The 22,418-nt window shown below is 36.8% G+C and overlaps 1 protein-coding gene across 1 annotated transcript in view; it reads right to left on the bottom strand.

The window, feature by feature from the left end:
* XIRP2 (xin actin binding repeat containing 2) overlaps positions 1-22,418 on the bottom strand; it is a 375,441-nt gene that overhangs the window by 37,773 nt on the left and 315,250 nt on the right. The window contains exons 4-5 of the mRNA XM_042952574.1: positions 10,403-10,563; positions 5,658-5,795 (exon numbers count right to left, since the gene is read on the bottom strand). Coding sequence (XP_042808508.1) covers positions 5,658-5,795; positions 10,403-10,563 — 299 coding nt within the window. The remainder of the gene's footprint in view (positions 1-5,657; positions 5,796-10,402; positions 10,564-22,418) is intronic.

Here is a 22,418-nt window from a genome sequence, read left to right as displayed (position 1 = left end):
ACTTTAAGTTGTAATGGTTATTTAAAAAATAGCATACCCAATTAAAAGACAATATAAGACATGCTTTTGATCACAACCTTATGTGTTGATAGAGATCTAGGTTAGGTTGGTACTGATGATAGAAATCCATGACCTTGAAAAATTATTACGTGGCAGAAAGCTAAAGGTAGTTTTAAAGCACTTATATGAGAAATGCTTTGCAATGTGGACATTTTGCTGATAAAAAATATGTTTAGTCTGCTAGAAAATAATTATGGGTCACCTTTAAAGAGTCTAAAACACACAGATGTCAGATTATATCTGTCACAAGCTGTCAAAAATGTTTTCTGTCAGCCTAAAACTGTCTAGGGATTGTTCCAAATCCACATAATTTTACCGAGTGCTAATGTTTATGTTAGGATATTTGAAACAGCAGATATATGGAGAAAGACACACACTGTGTTGCAGCTTTCTCCTGTCCACATGAGACTTGGCCATAGGGAGCAAAGGTCAGGAATACTTCACACTCTTGACATGGATTTTAGTGCAGCCATTTTCACATAAAAGCAATTACCTAAGCACTGTATTGCACCGATTACTTCCAAAATTTTTGGAGCTCCATCTGCTCTTTCCTACTTAAGCCACTTAGAAAACAAAACTGAAGCAAACCAAGCAACCCCAGAAAAGTAAAGGCTTCCAGGACTTCAAAATTAATAAGCACAGAGTTACTCAGTACTGCATAAGTATAGGGGACAGAAAACAAAGAAGAAATTCATATGAGAAGATGAAGGCCAAACCTTGAGTGTGAAAATATGTCACAAAAGGGGATGTCTTAGACTGCTAATAGGTCCAAGGTTTATTTGGGGGGCAGATGGGAATGTTGTAAAATTAGACTGAGGTGATAATGCACAGCTTTGTAAATATACTAAATAGCCATTGAATTGTACACACAAAGTGGGTGAATTTTATGGTATGCAAACTGTATTTCAATAAAGCTGCTAAAAAAGGGGAAAAAAAGAAGAAAAAGAAAGTCCTGAAAAGACAGAAACCACAGAATGGGCAAGTGAAAACTCAGAAAGAGATGATGGCAGTTTCACACAAAAACACATGTATTCTAATACCTTCTCCAGCATATTTCAAGTCACCCTTTTAAGAATATGGGAATGGGGGCGCCTGGGTGGCTCAGTCAGTTGAGCGTCCGACTTCAGCTCAGGTCATGATCTCATAGCTTGTGAATTCAAGCCCCATGTCAGGCTCTGGGATGACAGCTCAGAGCCTGGAGCCTGCTTAGGATTCTGTGTGTGTCTCTCTCTCTGCCCCTGACCTACTCACATTCTATCTCTCTCTCAAAAATAAATAAACATTAAAAAAAATTAAAAAAAAAAAGAATATGGGAATGGATTACATAAAGTTTCCCCAACACATTCTTTTGAGAAGCTGAACCCTTGTCCCATGCTTCCCTCACTCAGCGGGTCTGATTGTCCAGAGTGGCTCCCTTTTCTAATTTACATAAGGATACTCCATAGGCTAGCAGTGATGCTACTAACTTAAACAGAACCATAAAGCATGACAAATCTAGCATATCTAAATATGACATTATCTCAAATTTTAAATGTCTGGCAGAAATGAATGTTCCTATATTTTATACCTCCTTTTTTTCTATTTCAGAACCCCATTTAAATTTTTTTAATTTATTTATTTTTGACAGAGGGAGGGAGAGAGAGAGAGTGAGAGAGAGATAGAGAGAATGAGCAGGGGAGGGGCAGAGAGAGAGGAGACACAGAATCTGAAGCAGGCTCCAGGCTCTGAACTGTCAGCACAGAGCCCCATGTGGGGCTTGAACCCATGAACCATGAAATTCTGACCTGAGGCAAAGTTGGACACTCAACCGATGGAGCCACCCAGGTGCCTCCAGAACCCCTTTTGAATAAAGGGTGGTTGATAAAATAGTCTGATCAATCAGCAGACAGAAGGGATCTTTAATTTGAGAGACACTTTAATTTTCTAAACTTGTTTAGCCCCTTTGCTGATTTCTCAGACAAATGGTTACCAAATAGCTAAGTACCCTGAAACATCTGACTTCAGTACATTAGAAAGGAAAAAGGCAGATTGAACTTAATTATTACACCTTATAGGATTACTAATTGTGACCCTGACTACTGTCAGAAATCCAAAACAAATGTTCTGTCTTTTAACTCTAATCAAACTTAATTTTCAAATTAATATTAATTTTTACATGCTAAATTTTTTTTTTTTTTTTGGCCAGGGACAGATTTTGCAGAGAGATAAATGTCAAGTACTTTCAACAAGCAAAGACTGAAAACATCTGGGTGGACAACAGCTTAGGTAAAACCGAATCAACAATCTGCCTCTACCTGTGAATGTCCTCTATCCCTGCTGATAAGAGAAGCAGGTTTTAGAATGCATTTGATGGCTTTAAAAGTTTAAGTGAGTATCTAATACATGATTTTTCTACATTTTCCTCTCTCTAATCAAAATTGACATGTATCTCAAATTTCTTTTTTTAATATGAAATTTATTGTCAAATTGGTTTCCATACAACACCCAGTGCTCATACCAACAGGTGCCCTCCTCAATGCCCATCACCCACTTTCCCCGCCCTCCCACCCCCCATCAACCCTCAGTTTATTCTCAGTTTTTAAGAGTCTCTTATGGTTTGGCTCCCTCCTTCTCTAACTTTTTTTTCCCTTCCCCTCCCCCATGGTCTTCTGTTAAGTTTCTCAGGATCCACATAATAAGGATTATAAATTATTTCATTTTCTGAGGTATGGATGACTTTTTTCTTTCATCCTCCTACAGACTTGCATACATTTCAATAAAAGACATTTACTCATTTATTCTAACATGTTTCCTTTATGTTATTTATATTACGTAGCATTATGACCTAGGTGTAGTCATTCCTCATGGAATTATTGGGGATAATTAGCATGTCTCAAAGTAGATAATGAAACTGAAGTTCAGAGAGGTCACGATAGGCCCAGAGTCCTGCAGATATTCAGCCTTTTAGTGTACGTTTTTTATTAGACTCACATGCATTAATATTTCATGTGCTAGAGCCCAGACTACAGTTTATAATAATAGATTACATTTGCAAGGAGCTTGTGTGTGTGTGTGTGTGTGTGTGTATCTATATATCCATAAAACATTTATATGTTGCTGCTGTTTGGTTTTGCTTTTACCCAGTATCCACGTATTCTCCCTTGATAACTGAATGCTGAGACCTTCCATTTAGGTAAACAGGTACAGAGGCTTCCACCAATCACCATCCCCTGGCTATAGCAATTAGTTCTAGGAAAAGCATGAATGTTCATTTAGAGCCAATTAGATGCAGTAAGATTTGTTCCTGAAACTTCTGGGAAAAGGATCTTACTTTTTCTCTGCATGTTTTTTACTATTATCTGAGGGAAATCTGGGTGAGAATGAGGCTAACTCAGAGGAGGTGAGGTTAAAAAAAAAAAAGAAATATAATCAAGGTGATACACTGTGTAGTGCTTACAGTGGGCCAGGCACAGTCTTAAACACTTTACAAATATAATTCATTTAATCCTCTTAACAGACTTATGAGGTAGGTACATTTATAATCTTGACATTATAATCAAGGAACTTGCCTAATGTTATGCAACTAATAGATGAGGGAGTAAGGATTTGGACCCACTCTTAGCTACTATGCTATGGACATACGTTGGGCCCTTACATTAATGGTAAGGAAATACATACTTAACAATGGGTTCTCAAGAAAAAAAAGAGAGAAAAGAAGGAAGAGAGAATGAAAGACTGTATACCCCTAATTTGTTGCATTTGCCAATTTCTCTAGTATAAATATTCTCACTATGGCTGATTTGAAGCTATTTACGTGATCTCATCTGGTTTGCAACATTCCTAAAAATTTAATAACCAGAGAGTTGGTGCAAGCCAGCTGCTCTAGTAAGCTACCAGAGCTGACACCAAATCTCCCTTCCACAAGACTGCATTTTTGTGAATCTGTGATGTTCCTTTTGGTGTATGCCACTTTGGGTTGGGCTTTGTGTCTCTTGCAATATGAAGGAGTCCTATCTGATTTCAAGTTTCATGGATACTGAAATACTTCCACGGAAGCTGCTCTTTGTCATATGAGACCTCTACAGTAACCTCATGAGATGGACAAATCACTCATCAGTTGTCCCATCTTAATTGATCAGAAACTGAGTGTTGAGAGGTGATGAATTTCATTTGTGTAGCATGGACTACATAATTTGCCAGAACTGGTGCAGAATTGGGTCCCTTGTTCAAAAATTATTAAGAATTTCAAGATGATGACAGCAGAACGTTAAGCTAAGTGCAGGGGCCTTCTGAGAATGGGGCCCTGAGTAATCACTTAGGGCCATGCCCCATGAAGGTGGCTGTAGGTCTGTGTCACTTAGCTGGTCTGGCAGCCTCTAAACTGAGATCTTTAAGTCCCATAGCCCTTACACTCAATCACAATATTTCCCTGCAAAATAAAGGATCTGTACATAATTCATTTCTATGTGGAATTTGTTACTTAAGTTGTTAATTGTAACTACACCTTGTATCGTTGATCAGTTTCAAGTAAACACACAATTGACTCACTTAAAGACTCCTATGTTGCAATGCCTATATATTGGACCACAAGTATATCCAATCTTAATTTCTTATTTACATTTTGTTTCTATTAGGCAAAGTTAAAATAAATCGTACCATAAATTTATTGAGCTATTTAGACTGCACATTTTTTTTTTTACTTTTCAGACAGAGCCAGAAAAAGAAAACAAATACTATTTTACATATCAGATTTTTAATCATTCTATTGTTATATTCCCCCCTACCTCTTCCACCCTCCCCCACACACATATGATACACACGCAATTGCCTTCATTTTGAAAACTTAGGTAACTCCAAATATCCTAGGGATTTTTCTTCAAACAAACAAACAAACAGACAGACAAACAAAAAACAACCTTTTATCTTCCACCACAAAATTTTAGAAGTTACTCTCTTCCTCGTGGAAAACATGGACCTAAATACGGCTGTTCACAGTGAAATTACTGTTTTTCAAAGTGCTGAGCTAAGTCTAATGGGTTTTATTACTGGGATTCTCCCATTCAAAAATCATCATAACCCATGACAATATTTAGTGATATATGATAATGGAGGAATGAAATGGGAAAAAAAATCTTTTATAGCAGATAAAATGTAGAAGTTGCATTATGCAGTTTTATATAACATCTGGGTTCTACTACTCAATTCTTGATGATTTTAAGGAAAACAGAAAACTCATCACAATAATCAGCTAAATAATGCTTCAAATTTAATCTGTCCAAACAACCAGCAGATAGTTTATCATGAATTATAACCTAGAAGCAGAGGCTCAATGTAAACATTTGCTGTCAACATTTCTATTTACCTGTTGACTAACCCAGGAAACATTAGAAGCTGAGAAGAAAAATATTCCAGCATGGTGCCCTAGAAAAATGCTCCAAGTAAGGAAATCAGTACAGTGGTATGCTTTAAAGATGATTTTCTGAAGCATTTTAAAATTACAATATTTGTTAATGAGTAATGAAAATAAATGTGCCACTAAAGAGGGGGCTTTCTACATTGGCTGTGGAAGAGAGGACTTCAACCCTATGTGATTTATCCGTTACCTGTAGTAGTATTACCTGCTCAGATCTTTTCTGGTGCTGGTATTGGTACTGAGACAAGGTATTACAAGAAGAAGCAATTTTGTCCTTCTCAAATTGTTTCTTCACTCTGGCCAAACCACCAGGCACCGTGCACATTCCGGATTCCTCCATCATCTAAGATGATTTAAGAAAAGGGAAGATTCAGTTTTAGATCTGCTCAAGATGGGATTTGCAAGCTATTATTTTTTATCGCTGACAATTATTGATGGGTGGTATATTAAAAAATATAACAATACACAGTTATTTCAGTAGGCCCTTATAGAAAACTTTAATAAAAATAATCTCTCCGTGTTGTTTTCTCATTTATCAGTCTTTTGATAAAGTCAGAGGGAACTTAAAAATATTGAGTTAATTCTCCTCAACTCAGATAGATTTTGATATCTGGAGATTAAACCTGTAGAATGTATTTCTCTAATAATACTCAGACTAGTAGAAATTAGAACAATGGATTCAATTTTAACCCACAGTAAGGTTGTCATTAAAATCCTAAACATCTACATAGGCAACACATTATTCAGAATATTTAAAACATTTGACTCATTCCAAAATGGATTTAAATCACTAAACACGAACAAAATAATTTTCTCTTATGCAAAAATGTCAATATCAGTAATAATAACAACTACTTAATATTAGTGCTGAGTGATTTCTATGTGTTTGCATATATCTTGTCATTTGATGTTTCTCCAACTCCTGTGAGATATGGGCATTTAGCCTCATTTTAAAATGAGGAAATTGATATTTGGGGAAGTAAGACAACTTGTTAAGTTCTCATAGCTGGGGTGTGTGTAGGAGCTGAAATCTGAACCCCTATCTGTCTGTTTTAATGACTGCTGTTTGTCTTAATCACTAGTAGTAAAGGGCAGGCAGAAAAACAACTCCTCCGGGACTGGCATACCCCAGGACCCAGCTTTTAGTATTGTGTGAGAATCAGAGGGTTTAACGTCAGAAAAATTCTAGGCTATCATTGACATTTTGCAGAATAGAAAGCCTAATTCAATAGGCATCATTTGGAACAACTTGAAAAACACTGAGGAGCCTTGTCAGATCTCATGCCCCTGTGGGAAGTGTAGAAACTTAAGGGCTTTGGTTTTGATGATTCAACACACTCCTCAGCCTAGCAGGCACTCTAACCCAGATGGGATGATAACTCTCAAGCAAACAGGCCCCATGCCAACCAGCCCTCCTCTAGGAAGCTTGGAGGGCTGCTTAAAACTGGGAAGAGATTCAGCAACCCTTCAAACTACAGGGAGGTCTCCTGAGGTCTGGCCCAGTCCTGACATAACCTTGAAGCCTTGAGACCTGAAAGTAACTGGATACCTGTGAGCTGAGGCTCCCATAACATGGACTGTGGACTCCAGGGATCCTGGAATCTCTACCCAAATATGTAGTTTCTCAAACTGATACTAAAAATACAACTATTATCGTGGGTTTTCCTAAATTCCAAAATATTGGAGAGTGAGTTAGTACTCAGGATTATCTGAATTACTAGCAATTTCAAGTGGTTGCTTTAGCAAGTTCATAACCTTGACCTAATTCTGTGAACTATCCAATATTTAAGAATATGCATATCTGCTGTATGGAAAGAAGGATAAAAATGTGTATTTATATGTTTTAGATATATATTCTATCAAATTCTGCAACAAACTTCAAATATAAATCCCGGCCAGTTACGGCCATTTGATACATGTTAAGGTCATGAGAAAGTATGGCATCTATTTTGAAATTTAAGATAAAGAAGGGAAAGGGTGATTTAAGGCCACGATATTTCTTGTACCTTTCCCCGTTGCCATTTAATGTACATAAATGGCCTTCCTTGATTGATCAGACATAGATAATATAAGAGCATTAAATTATGGAAATTAAGGCAATTATTGTTAAGAAAAAGCCCACTCTTTCCAACAACTATAAACAATGTCCAAATCATGTGTAAATTAATCTAATAACCCTCAGTAATTATGTTAATGACTGAATACTTTCCTAGTAAGTGCATTTTCACAAAAATATCAGTTCTGATACTGAACGTGTTGCTTCTCATGTACGAAATGGATTCAAAACCCCCAAATACACCCATTCCTTTCCTTTCGCATTGCGCTTTGGAATCAGACCATGTTACATGTGCAAAAATGCATACAGTTGGTTATTTTTGTCAGGAGTACTACTATTATACAGTCTTGTTGCCACTCACCCACCTAAGTGAGGAAGTCTGTTGAGCTGTAGTTCAGTGGTGGTGATATGGTTTCTTTATTCAGCTCAGCTTGTAAATGAAGGTTTACATATGTGAGATGGCAGGACCTGCTCAAGGAGCGGTCTGTGGTCACGAGCTAGAGTGATGTTTCCTTGCTCAGGTGGAGAGAGCATCCCTGTGCCTTTGCCTTGTTTGGCCCCATGCACTGTACATTTCAACTAACCCGTGTTATTGTCAATGACCACATAACTTAGATTGTTTGTATTAAACATTTTTATGTTGATCCTTATTCAATGTTTCTTAATCTCAGACTCAAATAAGATTTGAAATCTAATGGGTATGCCCATAATAATTAAGCCATTTTATTGACAAACTGATTTAAATACCTAACACAGAACCTAATTAAGTTATTTTAATAATAAAGTAATTTAGCTACCTAACACTTACCTAGGTGAATACATTACACAATCATCTATTTTCTTTGCGAAGAACTGGCCTTGGGTTCTAGGGTATAGTAGAAATAACATAATTGGGGAATTGGACAAATAGTAATTCTAATCCCGGTTCTGACACTTAAAACCTTAGACCAGAGTTTGTGAACCTCGGTTTTATTTCTTATAAACTGGGAAAACAATGTATTTTCCACATATTTCTTGTGAGTGCTAAAAAAGATAAAGGAAGTAAAACTGCATAGCACAGAATCTGGCATTTTAATTCATTGCTTAGCAAATGTTACCTCTCCCTTCTCTTCTAGGGTGCTTCTGCACACCATCGCCTTTCCATGGGCATGACTTTTATTTAGGTTCAACCAAATGCCATCTGGCTGAGGCTAGGATCATCAAAAACTGATCTCAATGTGACTGAAATATAATGGATTCAGTTTGGGGCTGAATCAGAGACTTCCAGATTATGCACATAAACTAATGGGCTTTTTGTGTAGACAGAAATGTTGTTAATGGCAGTTTCCATGATTTTTTTTTTTTTTTTTGGACAGAGAGCAGGGGGAGGGGCAGAAGAAGAGGGAGAGAGAGAATTTTAAGCAGGCTCCATGCCCAGTGCAGAGCCCAGTGCAGGGCTCAATCTCACAACCCTGAGATCATGACCTGAGCCAAAACAAGCAGAGAAGTGTTATTAAATTATTTATATGTAGGCTACCTTCATAATAGCATTAACATTTTTTTTGTGTGTTTGTATTAAATAGTGGGATAATTTAGTTTTCTTAGTGCCCGATTTAAATATTCTGTTTTTTAGCACAGTATAAATACAAATTTGTCTTATGGTGTATTCTCCCAGTGCCTGTAAGATAAAAGTCTTCCAAAATAAAAAAAAATTGTTTACTAAATAACCCTTCTCTCACTAGGTACTTTCAAAATCAGTCTGTTTCCCCAAGAATCTTTTCTCCAATTTAGAACACTAATTTGTAGTAAAGTTCCCTAATGATCCAGCAGGGGGTGCTATCTAAGAGGACTGGCAGGAGGCACTGGAGTGATACTATTTATTTTGGAAGAGATCTAGCTACTTCTGTGATTTCTGTACATTCATTCAAAATCCGTGCTGCATCTAAAATGGATTTTAATGACTATGTAAAAACTTAAATGTCATTTAGAATTACAATATTGTTAATGAGTTTGGCACAGTCAGCCTTGTCTCTAAATAATTTGTAAAGAAGAATGTTAAGAGTAGCTATTTTAGAACGCCACCCTTCTTGGCTATTCTTTCTCTCTCTTTCTCTTTTGGTTAAATGAACAACTTTGCTAATTTGGAGATTATAATTATAAAAGAGTAACCTTATATTCCATTAAGCTATAAAGCTGCTACTAATAAAATGACTCATCAAACCCTGTGGATTGAAGGCCACAGATGATAGAACCCAACAAATTCTTTTGAATATGACTTTATTATGCTTTGGCTCTAAAATTGGTGGTCCTACTGAATCCTGCTGTTTCCTATAATCATAATTGGTTTAGCAGAGTGCCTACATTGCTAATCTCCCTCATTTCTATGTTGATTAAGCTACTCCTAATGGATTTAGTGCATACAGAGAAATGAGAAAAGCAAAAAAAAATTTATACTGCCAGTGAATTTAAATGAACTATACATGAGACCAAGGAGGGCGGCATGCAGACCCACATTATTAAAATTTGAAATTAATTCCCAACCTTCCTGAGGAGAATAGCTATAGGTTAAATGATAATGATGGCAATAATAACACATTTATACTCTGCCTTATGGCTTACACGTAAATTATCTCTTTGACTTCTCTCTAAGATCCTCTGTGGTAGATGGCTATTCCCATTTTTCAGTTAAGGAAACTGAAGCTCAGGGAGGGGTTAAGATAGTAGCCCAAATTCACACAGCTAGTAAGTAGCAGCACTGAAGCTTCAATTCACATCCTTGCCTTTGATTCACACTATGTGCTTTCTCTGCTTTATCCCACCACCCAGTGGTATTCTTGCATTACAGTGTAAGGAGAGTGTGCGAAGGGCAGACAAAAAGCACATTGCCTAATGCAAAACCACCAGGAGCAGCTTACATTGGCAGAGAAGCTGCGGCAGTCACCCCTGGAAACAGCAGCCTGGTACCTCGCCATCCGCTCCTTCAAGGACACCACCTCCTGGAGGTCTGACACACCTTCGCTCTGTGCAGCACTGTCTTCTGCAAACCCACTGGCAGGCTTATTAGGGCCAACGGTCACTGCAAACAAATGTAGCACGCTCAGATAGGTGTTTCAGGCTTTAAAAAGAAAATACCATCACCTTATGAACAGTAAAGGCATTTAAAATATCTGCTCTCATAAAGCAGACTGCATCATTTCACAACACTGTATTTGCAATGTTCCACAGTCTCCCTCTTTTCTTCAGGCTTTCAAGCAAAGCTACAAAATGCCTCTACAGAAGCATATGCTTATGAGAACATCAAACAAAAATATTGTCTCTCCTCCTACTCCTGTGATTATTCTGATGAAAGACAGTGATTTATTAAGAGCTTCATGATGTTAATAATGAACATTCCTGAGGCACCGTGGGTTGAATTTAGGTTAAATGCAGTAAGAGCATTTTCTCATTTGCTTCTCTTGTTTAACAACCTCATGAGGTAGGTGCTATTATTTTCTAAAATTTATAGATAAGAAAATGGAGAGTCACAGTGGTTAAAAAACTTTCCCATGATCACACAATTACTTAGAGGCAGATGTGATGGGTGGACCAAATCTTTAGAATGTCTAAAAATTGCTCTTTGCTTGTCTCCCCACCCCTAACACTCAGGAGATGGATCTAGCCAAAATAAGCGATTGCCATGAGAATTATAGACTGTGGATTTATTTCCTTTATTCATAGAGACCTGTAATACATGAGAAAGAAATAATAGTACTTTAGAAAAAGCTTTGTCAGTCACCCATTTCAGATGGCCTGATATTTCCCCATTTAAGCCATCTACTTGACAAAAATACAGGGTAACAGGAATTACATATTTGGAAACAGAGCAAAAGACTGATTGCATGATCACAGAATAACAGTTGTTAGAAACAGAAAGGTCCTAAATATCATATAGTCTTACCTAATCTAACAAGCTCCTTTTTGGCATAGGAAAACATGTCTAAATGTTTCCTTATGTGAAAGGAAGACAAGGGCCCTCCGTGGTTATGTGATTCTCCACGGTTTTTTAGTTATATGTGCCAGAGCTGGTCTCAAAATTAGATTTTCGTATTTAATCTAGTGTTCTTTGTTTGATGGTTTACTATTCACTGTTAAAGAACTCTAATTCCAAAATCATTGCAAGGGTTTTTTTCTGGGACCAATCAGTGTATATATACGTACACATATACACATGCATATGCATGGATGCATATATATTCATTACTCATTCATGCACCTCCTGCCTTTCATCTTAGGGCTGGTATTTTCTGGAGCTCGTAGAACAGGGCTCATTGGTATACTTTATTTGGATTGGTTTGATTTCATCACTGTAGACCATGGCCCAAACAATCCCAGGTAACAGATAACCAAGCTGTTTCTTTTCTTTTCTATTCTTCATACCTCCTCCCCCAGCTCCCACATTGAACCATCTTATAGAATCCTTTTGGTTAAGGTTTATGTATACAATAGCAGTTGAGAGCAACCTATGTGATCAGAAAAAATTAAAAATCATTTGTGTTTTGGCTCCCTGAGTATCTGGTTTTCCACAGAGACTTCTTACTCAAATAAACATTTTCATATATTTCAGTTAAAATTGTAAATATGTTTTACTTAAAATGCTTTCAAAAATACAAAATATACAGGAATACAAAGTTGTGATTATGAATGCTATGATTGTACAACACTGATTTGTTCATAACAAATGTCAGTTTTGAAATTCACCTGTCATTCAAAACCTCACATTCATACAAAAGTACATTCCTTCAGTTGATTCCGATAAGAAGACATTCTCCCATACCACATGATAAAGAAAATACATCTCTATTTTCCCCTGTGGATTATCTATGCACAGACGAATTCAGCTTATATTCAACTGTACTATTACTTTGTTGTGAATGATTACTATATAGATTTTATTGAACATGACTCCCTAAAGTTTTTCCACATTAACACCCAAATTTCATTTTGTGTATTATTCATAAAAGATGTCATTCTTTTATTTATCTTAACAGAAAGTCACAGTTTATTTTTGCTAAAATTTACAGATGGTATTTACTTTTCAAATATTTGAGTTTTATCATTTTTCATCCTACTGCGAAATGCCCAAGACTAATGGTCAGGAAATCAGTGACCTGATTATTAAGAAATTTGTATTCCATTGCCTTATGGCCTTTCATTTGGATCACAGACAAGACACTACATTTTAATCTCTCCATTTCTCCTTCCTGTCTGTAACTTTGCCCACACAGGTAGTCATGGAGTAGAAAACTTACTTAACAAACCGTGTCCATATTGTTTCCTAACCTTCTAAGTTAATACCTATCAATTTCTTCATCTGAAAAACAAGGTGATGCTTCCTGCCCAGTGTACTATAAGGCAGTGTATCCGTCTGCTCCTATCTTGAAACTGATGACACTGGATGTAACTTTTTAAGGTTGAAAAGACAGCTTCTTTCCTAGGGATAAGTGAGGAAAAAAACAGGGACTTTTGTCCCCTGATCTATTTCAGAAGGCTTGAATGCAATTGAGATTGGAGAACAGTGTAAAATGAGTTTAGGGAACCTTTAAAGAGAGAGGTGACAAAGAAGAACAAATAAAGATGCTCTTGTCACAAAACACCTATGGAAAAATAGGGGGAAATTTGCATACCTGTAAGTATGTAAATCAGACTATGTAAGAACATGCCATAAGGCTAAAGTGGTCTGTGAAAAAGGAAGGGAAAAAACAAACTCTTCAAATGACTATTTCTGTTAGAAGGCATTATAAATACTAAGATCACAAAATCATTGTACTAGAAGTGACTTGTCTCTGGGGCTTAGTGGTAATTCATTGTGCAGATGAGTATGAAAATCCAAAGAAGTTCAGTGAATTCTCCCAAATCTCCAGAGTTAATGGCATAGCTGGACATAGACTCCATTGCACCCTAAATATTGAATGTTTTCTTTTGTTTGCTGATGAGAAAATAATTGCTAATCTACCCCAAATGTTCATTCTTTGCATAATAGAATAAATCCTATAAAGCAGAAAGAACATATAATAAGTAAGCACTTTGGAAGAAAACAAAACACAAAAAATTATGAGGTGTTACCATGAAAACTATAACACACCAAGGATAAGAATGTCTTTTATAAGAATTCTGAGGTTCTTAGGAAAAATACTTATGTTATTATTTTTTGTAATATACTACAGATAGATCCACTTTCTATTTTCTTAAATCACGAGACTTAAATCATGTGACTACAGATCTATTTTCTCGCTCTCCAAACATGTGCTTTTCCTCTGCAGTTTTTAAAAACAAAGTGACTAAATCAATCAACCAATAAAATTTGCCCAGTTACAGAACTTGTTATGTCTTCTTGAATTCTACTTTATATGGTAAGTCCATGTTTAAAGCACTAAAAAAAAAAGCAAAGTAGTACAATAGAAGATAGAATGCTCTTCCTTTCTTGACCAATTATTCACATGCCTATAGTCGGTCACAGAAGGATGACCATGCATCCTTGGCATCCTATGCATCCTGTGTTTCCTTGGAGCAAAATAATAGCTTTAAGAAGTCAGATGTAGAAAACAATGAGAAATAGTCAATGTAATTAATACACTCTTGGATTTTCTTCTAATTTCACAGCTTCTATTATTAGGGAAAGAATTCTTAGAAATATGCACAGGCTAGTATTAACAGACATTTCAAAAGGGCCATTGTTACACTTATTATAAACCATTCTTCTAACCAGCTGTTCAGGAAATTTTAAATTTGGAATTCTGTGGTTTATAAAAGGATATGCTCACTCTTACAACATTAACAAATAACAAATCTATCTTCATTTCCCATTAAACAAATAATTGTCTAAAATCTGAAGTAACAAGTTATATATATAAACCTAAAATCTTCAAAGAGTAAGAACTTGGAGATAAAGGTCAATGGTTTGATACATAGTGCTGGGATCAGTGTGTTGCTCAAAAATATGGTCAAAGTCAGAAAAATGTCTATTCAGAAATACCCAATGTGGCACAGTTCTCAAAGCCAAGTGCTTTGTCATGATCTTATTTCTAAAGCAAGATTCCATCTCAGCACATTTTCTAAATGTAATATTTCTTCTTCCTGCAAAATATGAGAGGTACATTCCTAAACTGTAGTGGTGGATCAAGTTTTATGGAAAGGATGACCATGTTATGATACTATAATGGATATAATTGGATAAAGGATAGATATAAACACCAGATGCTTCAAAACTGGCTTGCACAAATACCGTTTAAATTTTTGTGAGTCACCTTATTTCTTTTCCCTTTTGCCTACCCAATGTGGGTTACGTGGAAGTCTGTAGAATAAAGTTTAAGATACTTTGACCTCTGTATTTCACTGACAGACCAGTTGCTGGTGTTATGAGACTCATATTAGCTGTGTCTGATTTATAGGAGGCTGAGATAAAATCAGAAGAAAAGAAAGCTGTCAGAGATGAGAAAAGAACCAGAGGTATTAAAGTGTTTAGAAGAATTAAAACACACACTGAAGGCAGTAAATAGAATAATATATGCTATAGCAATGTGAAAGGAGATGCCAGAGAAGAGAGAGCAAAATCCAAACCTTACAATTACAGCATTGCAGTGAGAGGCTGGGGGAGTAAGCAGAACATATCATATATATTTGAGGAAAAATTGCTGAAAATAAAAATTTGGGCATAGATTTAAATTATTTACCATAATCCAGAAATAAAATTAAGTTTAAAGCACCAATATAACAATAAATCCTTGTAAAACTTGAAATGTTTTACAAGGAGAGAGAAAAGTTCTACGATTATCTAGACGTGAAGAGTTTCTGTGATGAAAAAACAAAATTCAGACATCCTTAGATGCCCCCTTTATAACACTAAACACTAAAATCAATTAGAAAATTGGATACTGGTTACTGAAATTTCAGTTCTGTGAGCTCAAGTCTATATGAGTCCACTTTGGTACTCATGTGAGACATCAACACAAAGTCAAACACAGTCCATGTGACAAAAGTCAGTCAGAAAGAAAGGGTTTTACCATAGAATACCTAAACAAGAAGGTAGAAATAAGATCAGATATAACAGTCATGAAAATAAACACAGGTCAAACGCCATACCAAAAGACAAACAAATAAATCCAACCATATGCCGCTCACAGGAAATAAACCTAAAACAAGGTTTTAAACATTTAAAAAGAAAATATTGGGCAAAAATGTAACAGGCAAATATAAAATGAAGAACAGTCATCATGGCTATATTCCTTTCGTGCAAAATAACATTAAAGACAAAGTGTACTAAATGAGATAGAGGGCCATTCAACAGATAGAAGATACTAATCCCACTGTGAAGCTGTAACCCTGTAGGCCTCTACATGCTAACTAGCATAGTACAACAACATATAAACACCATCAGTAATAAGAAAAAGGAGAGCTTTATGGGAATCTAATTGCTGTGGGTGACATTCACATATCTCCCTCCATCTTTGCCATATGAAATTTCAAAAGGAAATGATTTGCATTATATAATTAAGAAGGCTTATTTTAATATATTTACTCATTATCTTTAAACAACTATTGGTTATCTACAGTAAGCATATGATACATTTACAATGCACCTTTCAATCTAGTTGGAAAGAAAGGCAGGAAATTATAACCCAAGAGTTAATAGGTTTGTACCAGCTAAGTTGGGAGCCTATGGGAGAGGACATAATCCATTCAGGTGTATCAATAAGCAGGTGTCAGGGCAAGCATCCTCAGAAGGGGGACATCTGCCCTGAAACATGAAGGAGCTGGCCATGTGACTATGTGGAAGAACAAAAGGGAGGAGACAGCAGCATTGCCAATGAATCATGTTGGGGAAACTGGGTAATGATTTTGTGGAAAGCATCAAACAGTTCCTCATGTCACAGCATGTTACAGAGTATTAGATGGAGTTAAGAGTTAGATGGTTTTTAAAAATGATAAAAAATCTTTAGAGAAGTAGCAAATGATTTCAGTTGGACTTTCTAAGCACAAAAAATTTAAAGTAAAAAATTTTTTAGTGACTCAGTCGGTTAGGCGTCTGACTCTTGATTTAGCTCAGGTCACCAACTCATGGTTTGTGGGATCAAGCCCCCATGGGGCTCTGCACTGACAACATGAAGCCTGCTTGGGATTCTTTCCCTCTCTCTCTGACCCTCCCGGCTTCCACACGCTCTTTCTCTCTCAAAATAAATAAATGAACAAAAAAATCTTTTAAACAAAAATAATTATAAGACAAAAGGAAAAGTGGAGGGGCAATTGTAATAAATAAGCTAAAAGTATTACTTTTTTCAATAAAGTACACTGACAAGTCAGAAATAAAATTGTAGACATGATTGAAAATAAAGGCCTCAAAAGAATGATTCACAAATAAAAAATGATAGCAAATATGTATGAAATGGTTTCTACGTGTCAGACATTAATCCATTTAGTGCTCTCAACCACCCTATGAGGTAGAGACTATTTTTATTTTTTATCTCCGTTTTTCAGATAAGGAAACAGAGACACAGGAAGCTTGCAAAACTTGCTCAAGATAGGTGGCTGGTGAATTTCAGAGCTGGAAGGGGAAGCCAGGCAGTCTGGCTCTAGGTTCTGTGACTTTACAATCTGTGCTACTTCTCAAGAAATACACGTGTCCAAAAACCAAACCCAAACACTCACCTTCCCAGTAAACAGATGAAGCGAACTTCAAACAACAAGGAGACTGTTCTGTCATGAACTGACTCCTATTGCATATATAATAAAAACATATAGAAACTAGTCCCAGAGAGCTAACCCAGTATATAATTATGACTCAAAAGAAATTCCAAGTTTTAATAGTAATTTGAACTCTTAAGCAAATAAACAAGAAGATAATTTTTTTTTCTTTGCAATTTTCTAAAGCCAATCCAATAAATCTTTATTTAGTCCAAACTAAGAGCCAGGAAGAAAGTGAGCTGGTGGGCCACAAAGAAGCCCACAAAGCTGGTACAAACACAGATATCAGCTTCAATAAGGCAAACACACTTTCAGTGATGCATCAGTAGGCTTCCTGCTGTATTTTGGATGCATTATAAAGAAGTCAACTCTTTAGTACTTGGAAAATTGATTTAGAACTAAATTGGGAGAGTGATGAACTAACTTCTATCAAATCTAAACATATGATCTATAATCCAGCTCAGACTCGTGTACAGGATATCATACTGATGGACACAGCACAGGCTCACAGCCATTAGCATGAATAAGTTTTCTGTAATTCTCAATATTTGCATATCCCTCAGCTAATAATAAAATTCATCTCTTTTAAACATTCATATTGCTGCTGCCAAGTCAAATTTGTAATCAATTTGAGTTTTATATATTTTACCCTCATTTGAATATTATAAAACCAAGAAGTAGATGGAGAATAAAATGAAAGAGCAAATATACAGCACAATCTTGCATTAATTTATAGTTCTTAAAAAAATACATGGAGAGGAAGGGCAAGGAGTAAAATGAGTGAAAGTGTGTGCCATGACAGCACAAAAACTGTACTGTGGCATCCATCCAGTATATGAGCAGAGTGAACCAGATTCCATTTTTAAAACTAGCCTCCGTATGGTCCTATTCCCTCCAAATGCACTGTGTTGTTGTGTATACACTTGTCACCTTCCCCCAAATTTTTCATTCATTCGAGTTCATTTGATTACCATGCTTTATACATTAACAAAAACAGATAATCTCTCAGGGTAAGAAAAAGAATTAGTTCTTGCCTCCTTACTAACCCTTCCACCCTTCCCTAACCAGTACTCTCCCAGTTCACCAGATACTGTACATCCAGTTGCCTGTGAGAGGAAGAAGACAAGATTCAGCAATGTTGTAAAGCAAGATATTGGTCCTCCAACAATGTTCACATACTAATCCCCAGAATCTGTGAATGTGTTATTCTACATGGCAAAGGGGACTTTGTAGATGTGATTTAAGTTAAGAGTTTTGAGATGGGGAGATTATCCTGGATTATCCAGATGGGTTCCACATAGTCCCAAGGGTTCTCATAAGTTAAAGAGAGAGGCAGGAAAGTCAGTCAGAAAGGAAAGGTGATGACAGAAGCAGAGGTAGGGTTGAGAGAGAGGGGTTGAGGGGGGCAGTGCAGATTGTACATTACTGGCTTTGAAAGCAGAGGACATGAGTTAATGAATGTCGGCAGCTTCTAGAGGCTGGAAAAGGCAAGAAAACAGATCCCCCCAACCCCCTGGACCTTTTGGGAGGAGCTTGCCCCAGCCAACACCTTCACTTTGGCCCAGTGAAACCCATTTTGGATTTTGGAGCTCCAGAACAATAATATAACAACTTTGTGCCATTGTAAATTACTACTTTTGTGGTAATTTGTTACAGCAGCAATAGGAAGCTAATGCAAGCATCCACTCTACACGTACATACACCTGTCCATGTCAGAATTTACTACATGGTAGATTCTTTCTAAACATCTTTATTTATTTATTTATTTTTTTTTTTAATTTGAGAGAGAGAGAGAGAGCGAGCGCACATGAATGGGGGAGAGTGCAGAGGGAGAGAGAGAATCCCAAGCAGGCTCCACGCTCAGTGTGGAGCCCAACGCAGGGCTCAATCCCATACCCCTGGAATCATGACCTGAGCTAAATCAAGAGTCAGATGCTCAACCAACTGAGCCAGCCAGGCACCCCAGTAGATCCTTTTTAAGTCATATTTTAGTTCCAGGTCCCCCAAATCACACAGATTTATATACACAAACCACCTTGTGATAGAAACATCTTTGAAGTTATTCTTCATGCCCCAAAGAAGAAATGCCCATCTACTTATAGATAAGACTAAGTTTAAATGTCCATTTAGATTTTAATCTCTCTGAGTAAAAGAACTGCCCTTTCTAATTGTAGTAATGTATTATCATATAGACTTGTCCTGTTTTGTGCAGCTCCTAGCGTCTCACACGAAGTACTTCTGGTACTAAAGCAGTTAAGAACAAATAGAATTTAGTCAGAAATTAGATAATTATTAGTACAGTAATATTGCCAGTTTTGGGTATATTTGGACATTTAATCATATTGCTATTAAATATTTCAAATTAATTGCTTAGTGTAGTTAAAGAATTGCCCAGTTAAAAAATCAATAATTGAATAAAATGACTTAAATTTCTTTGAAATGGTCAAATAAATTAGAACCATTAAATGCCTATCAATGGTGCATAGTTTTACAACTTATGTCTCATGTTAGACATTTCCCTAGCATAATCAAACATATATTGCATTATAACAATGATAACTGCCTGTTAATGAGTATTGATTATGTGTTAAGCATTTTGCACGTATTCTTATACACCTACATTTTACATCTAATTCTTACAGCGACCATATCTGATCGGTGGTATTATTTCCATTCAATTGATGAAGAAAGTAACATTTAAAAGATAAAATCATCTAGTAAGTGGCTGAGCCTGGAATTGAGTTCAAGTATTCCTGAACTACCTGTTCAATTCTACACAGTCTCTCATGTAAATATTTTTAATTAAAATATAACATTTTATTATAAAATACATTTTAATTAAGGCTATGAATCCTTTCTGCTTCCTAAACATCTATACACAAACCCTTTCTAAACATTTATTTTAGTGCATGTAGGGATAAGTCAAGGGGAAACCAATAAAGTTGAATTTCTATGACTCTAATTGGTTCTTTTTTCATCCTTATAAGCTTGAGTTTAGAATTAGAAATCGAAGTAAATTCCTCAATTATATTTCTTTGGTCACTACAGAGATCAAACTTGAGATGGGGTTAGGTATCGATCCACCCAAGCAGGGAAATGACAGACTTGACTACAAGGGAAGAGAAATGCAAAGCAAGGGCCACTGCTCTAATTTTCTCTTGATCAATTCTGCTCCAGGGCATGGCAGGTGGTGTCCTGCTTCCACCAGTGTCCTCTTGTTTGAATCTGCATCCCAAGTATCCCAAAAAATAAAAGTATCTGATAAATCTCTTCCTAAGGCTTTAGTCATGCATTTAGTAAACATCTACCACCCATCTACCATGAGCCAAGCACAGCGCTCAAGGCTGGGCATGACCTAATCACCATTATATTCAGTCCTGTGCTACTTGAAGAGAGAAGAAAAGAAAAAAACCAGAGAGCTTCTCAGGAAATACAGTATTCTAAGAAGTGTTGATTTGGCCTTATCTCTAAAAACAGCAATACAACAGGTTGCATCATTTCAACATGCTGACTTCTGAATAAAACCAGCTCCCAGATGGCTCAGCCTGCTAAGGAAGCTGGCTTGACTGAAGACACACCAAATGTAGTTCTCTTTAGGTGGGGAATCTTGAGGAACTTGGTGGCACACACTCCACATCCCCACCCCCAAAACCATATTTGTTTATATGGAGATGACATAAGATGGATCAAGCTCAATCCTATTTGATGGGGTTAAAGAGCCACTTATAGCCCACCACAGGCTCAATTTCCCTTTAGATTTCCCCCACTTAACCTGGGCAGTGAGTAGCTCCCTCCACTGTGCTCTCCCACCACTTAAAAATTACACTTCGATTTGCATGACATTACATTTTAGTGTATCTTTCAAGTTCCTCTGCCTGCCATATCCCCGCCCACCCTCCCACCTCCCACTGGGCTTCTGTCACCTTCCACCAACATGCAAGTTCCCCCAGCACAGGACAGAGCTAAGTTAATTTTGTAAACCTGTTTTACTCCAGGTTCTGTCTTGGGCTCTTATCCATCAGGAGGCAGACCCACACGCAGATCAAGCATCCACTCTGGACCCAGGAGGCCCAATATTATTCTATCTCTGACATTCACTTTTGACTTTAAGCAAATTGCTTAACTTTTCTAAGCCTCTTTCTTCTTCCCTCTATCATGGGAATGATAACAGAACCTAGTGATTCCCTGTGAGGACTGAAGGAGATCTTATAAAGTAGTTTACATAGTATCTTGCACACAGTAAATAATAAATGGTCACTAGCTGCCAGTCACCCTAGGTGTTATTATATCTCCTGCATGCAATTATGCAGGTAATCTGAGCTGATACAAGTCTAAGAATAATAAAAGTTATGAAATCTCCCAAAGATCAAAGCTATAAGGAGAAAGGATAGGACTTGACTCTGATCCACCTAAATCTAAAGCCTTCTGTAAGGATATTCATTCCTCTTTATAAACCTGGTATCTACCATGTTTCCTGAAACAAAGAGAGCACAGTAAATCATGAAGGAATGGAACTACACGATGAGATTCAAGCAAAGAAGATGGCATAGCCCTACTCATATGGCCACAGGCATAGAGAAAACATGTAAAGGAGAAGAAATTACTAACTCAATGAATATGATATTCAAACTGTATCTTGACACTAGCTCATGAACTGGTTCACCAGCAAGCAACAAGGCAGTCCTCTGAAAACGTAAAGCTCATGAAAACCACCCTTGTATACAGATCAACTGTTTCCTCCCAAAAAAACATCCCCCACATTTCCCCCTCTTCTACGTAATTTAGGTAAAGTCATGAAACCATCAGTCAGTTATTTAACATTTTTCATTTCCCTATGCAACTTCTGAGCTGTTTGCATGGTGCAGTGAGCCATGGTCTGGACCAGCCAGGTGGTGAGGATGCAGCCACTCCCTGAGTCTCTGCTGCCCTGTGGCTGCCTGCTACAGGCAAGAAGGGTCTTGGATTTTTCTCACCTGTGACCCATTACACTGTTGCTCTGCTAGGTAACTTTGCCTTGCTATGTACCTCTACTAAATACCTCTACTAAGTACCTTTATTTAGGTGTTAAGTAATCCCTAAATAGAGGTGTTGCTATATTCATTTAATCTGAATGTAGGTATTCTTCCTACTTGAGTATTCCTTTTATTTAAATTGAATTCCATCCTTTTCTTCCGAAAGTCTCTATTGCAGAAAATCCCCAAATTTCATGTCATT

This window comes from Panthera leo, chromosome C1 (genome assembly GCF_018350215.1).
Source record: "Panthera leo isolate Ple1 chromosome C1, P.leo_Ple1_pat1.1, whole genome shotgun sequence".
Taxonomy (NCBI): Eukaryota; Metazoa; Chordata; class Mammalia; order Carnivora; family Felidae; genus Panthera; species Panthera leo.
This window is presented reverse-complemented; position numbering and strand designations above follow the sequence as displayed.